We start from the raw sequence: 929 nt of genomic DNA on the forward strand, positions 1-929 counted from the left end.
CCAACTGTCCCCCCTGCCGGCCTACTTGCCCCCAACTGGACCCCCTGCCAGTCAGCTCATCCCCAACTGCCCCCCCGCAACTGGCCTGATCACCCCTAACCGCCTCTGCCTCTGCCCCACCACCATGGCTTTGTCCGGAAGGACATCCGGAAGGTCTCCAGGTCTAATTAGCATATTACCCTTTTATTAGTGTAGATAAATGTTTCCAAAGTCATCATATTACTAGATGAGAATTAAGATTTCTAACTTCAGGGATGGGGTGTGAGGAGCATAAACAGATACAAACAATCCTTCTCCCAAATTCTAAACTAACAAGTCAACAGAGGCAGACAAGAAAAGAGGAAGAAGTTCTTATATGCATAGTCAGAAAAATTAAGAATGGGTTGAGTTCACTGAATCAGAAGTGCCTACAATATTTGTTCTCTCCACAGCTAACACTGGGACTAACCATAAGATCTGCATTAAAAATGCTGCCAAGTGCCTGTCACCAAACAATGAACCATTTGTATGCAAAAGTTCTAGAAGGAGGGTAGGCGGAAGATACTCACCAGCAAGCAGTGGGCAAAGTCAGGTCCTCCCACCAGGCCGGTGAAATTTCCCAGCTGCTCAGCAAGAGCTAACAGCACCTCATCTTCATCATAAATTGTGTCTGGAAATGACAACAACCCGGTAGGCATCAGCAAGGGCAGCCAGCCCCAAGCTGGACCCACACACAAAACTCAGAACAGACTCAGTATGTCACTGGATGGTCCTGTCACTGGCCTAACGGTGGTTTCCTCCTTCTCCATGGAGAGTCTTCCTGGATCTGTTCTACAGAATGAATTGGAATCTCACAATCCCCTACCCATTGCTCTCCTGTTAGGTAAATAGTAGTTAATGCCCGAACATGCGCAGCCACGGCACAATACGCTCCACCCTGTTTCTTTTGC

The 929-nt window shown here is 47.8% G+C and overlaps 1 protein-coding gene across 1 annotated transcript in view; it reads right to left on the reverse strand.

Moving 5' to 3' along the window:
• PPP2R1B (protein phosphatase 2, regulatory subunit A, beta) overlaps window positions 1-677 on the reverse strand; it is a 31,887-nt gene extending 31,210 nt beyond the window's left edge. The window contains exon 1 of the mRNA XM_014540107.1: window positions 545-677. Within this exon, the coding sequence (XP_014395593.1) occupies window positions 545-677 (133 nt within the window). The remainder of the gene's footprint in view (window positions 1-544) is intronic.
• Between the last annotated feature and the right edge of the window lie 252 nt (window positions 678-929).

Source organism: Myotis brandtii, unplaced genomic scaffold, assembly GCF_000412655.1.
Source record: "Myotis brandtii unplaced genomic scaffold, ASM41265v1 scaffold105, whole genome shotgun sequence".
In the NCBI taxonomy this organism is placed as follows: Eukaryota; Metazoa; Chordata; class Mammalia; order Chiroptera; family Vespertilionidae; genus Myotis; species Myotis brandtii.